This window comes from Antrostomus carolinensis, unplaced genomic scaffold (genome assembly GCF_000700745.2).
Source record: "Antrostomus carolinensis isolate BGI_N321 unplaced genomic scaffold, ASM70074v2 scaffold8097, whole genome shotgun sequence".
Lineage (NCBI taxonomy): Eukaryota > Metazoa > Chordata > Aves > Caprimulgiformes > Caprimulgidae > Antrostomus > Antrostomus carolinensis.
In genome coordinates this window covers 1-992 of record NW_010327971.1, presented here as the reverse complement: position 1 = coordinate 992, position 992 = coordinate 1, and the positions used below count along the sequence as shown (strand labels likewise).

General features: G+C 55.1%; 1 protein-coding gene across 1 annotated transcript; it reads right to left on the bottom strand.

The window, feature by feature from the left end:
• Positions 1 to 210: 210 nt before the first annotated feature.
• LOC104528144 (frizzled-7) lies at positions 211 to 986 on the bottom strand. Its single transcript, XM_010172065.1, has one exon. The coding sequence runs from the start codon at positions 911 to 913 to the stop codon at positions 212 to 214; it is 702 nt and encodes a 233-aa protein (XP_010170367.1). The 5' UTR covers positions 914 to 986; the 3' UTR covers position 211.
• Between the last annotated feature and the right edge of the window lie 6 nt (positions 987 to 992).

Below are 992 nucleotides of genomic sequence, written 5' to 3'. Positions count from 1 at the left end.
GCATAAGCACCACTGGACACAGTCCATCTGATCCTTTACATCAGGATGGGTTTTTTTCAAACCCTCTGGGAGGAAGAAAAAGTTTGGAAAAGCCTCCCTTCCTCCCTCCCTCTTCAGGGAGCCATTCCCTTCCTTCTGCCGAGTAATCCCTCTCCTCTGTGTGTGTGTGCATGTGTGCGGGTGTGTGTGTGTGCCAGAGGGGACGGGGGCCTCATACTGCTGTCTCGCCTTTGCTGCCAGTGCTGAGTCTGTGGTAGAAGCGTCGCCAGGACTGAAGGGTTTTGCCCGACCAGATCCAGAAGCCAGTTGTGATACCAACAATCATGGTCATGAGATACTTGATCATGAAGACAGTGAAGTCCGGGCTCATGGGGGCAAAGTGGCTAGGACAGGGCACAGCATAGGTTTTGCAGGTCTGGAGGAGCCACGTCTTCTCCCAGGTGCCACGGAAGGCCTGCTCGTAGAAGTAACATGCCAGGACAATGGTGGCAGGCACCGTGTAGAGGACGCTAAAGACACCAATGCGCACCATCAACTTCTCCAGTTTCTCTGTCTTGGTGCCGTCATGCTTCATGATGGTGCGGATGCGAAACAAGGACACGAAGCCAGCAAGCAAGAAGGAAGTTCCAATGAAGAGGTACACAAACAAGGGCGCCAGCACAAAGCCCCGCAGCGAGTCCACGCTGTAGATACCTACATAACACACCCCACTGAGTACGTCCCCATCCACCTGCCCCATGGCCAAGATGGTGATGGTTTTGACAGCGGGAACAGCCCAGGCAGCCAGGTGGAAATACTGAGAGTTAGCCTCGATGGCCTCGTGGCCCCACTTCATGCCAGCAGCCAGGAACCAGGTGAGGGACAGGATGACCCACCAGATGGAGCTGGCCATGCCAAAGAAGTAGAGGATCATGAAGAGGATGGTGCAGCCTTCTTTCTTGGTGCCCTGGGCCACAGTGCGGTAGCCATCCTCAGAGAAGCGCTCCAGACAC

What these genes read in the sequence shown, in the direction of transcription:
- LOC104528144 (XM_010172065.1), bottom strand. Translation starts at nt 913, where the DNA reads ATGATCCTCTACTTCTTTGGCATGGCCAGCTCCATCTGGTGGGTCATC.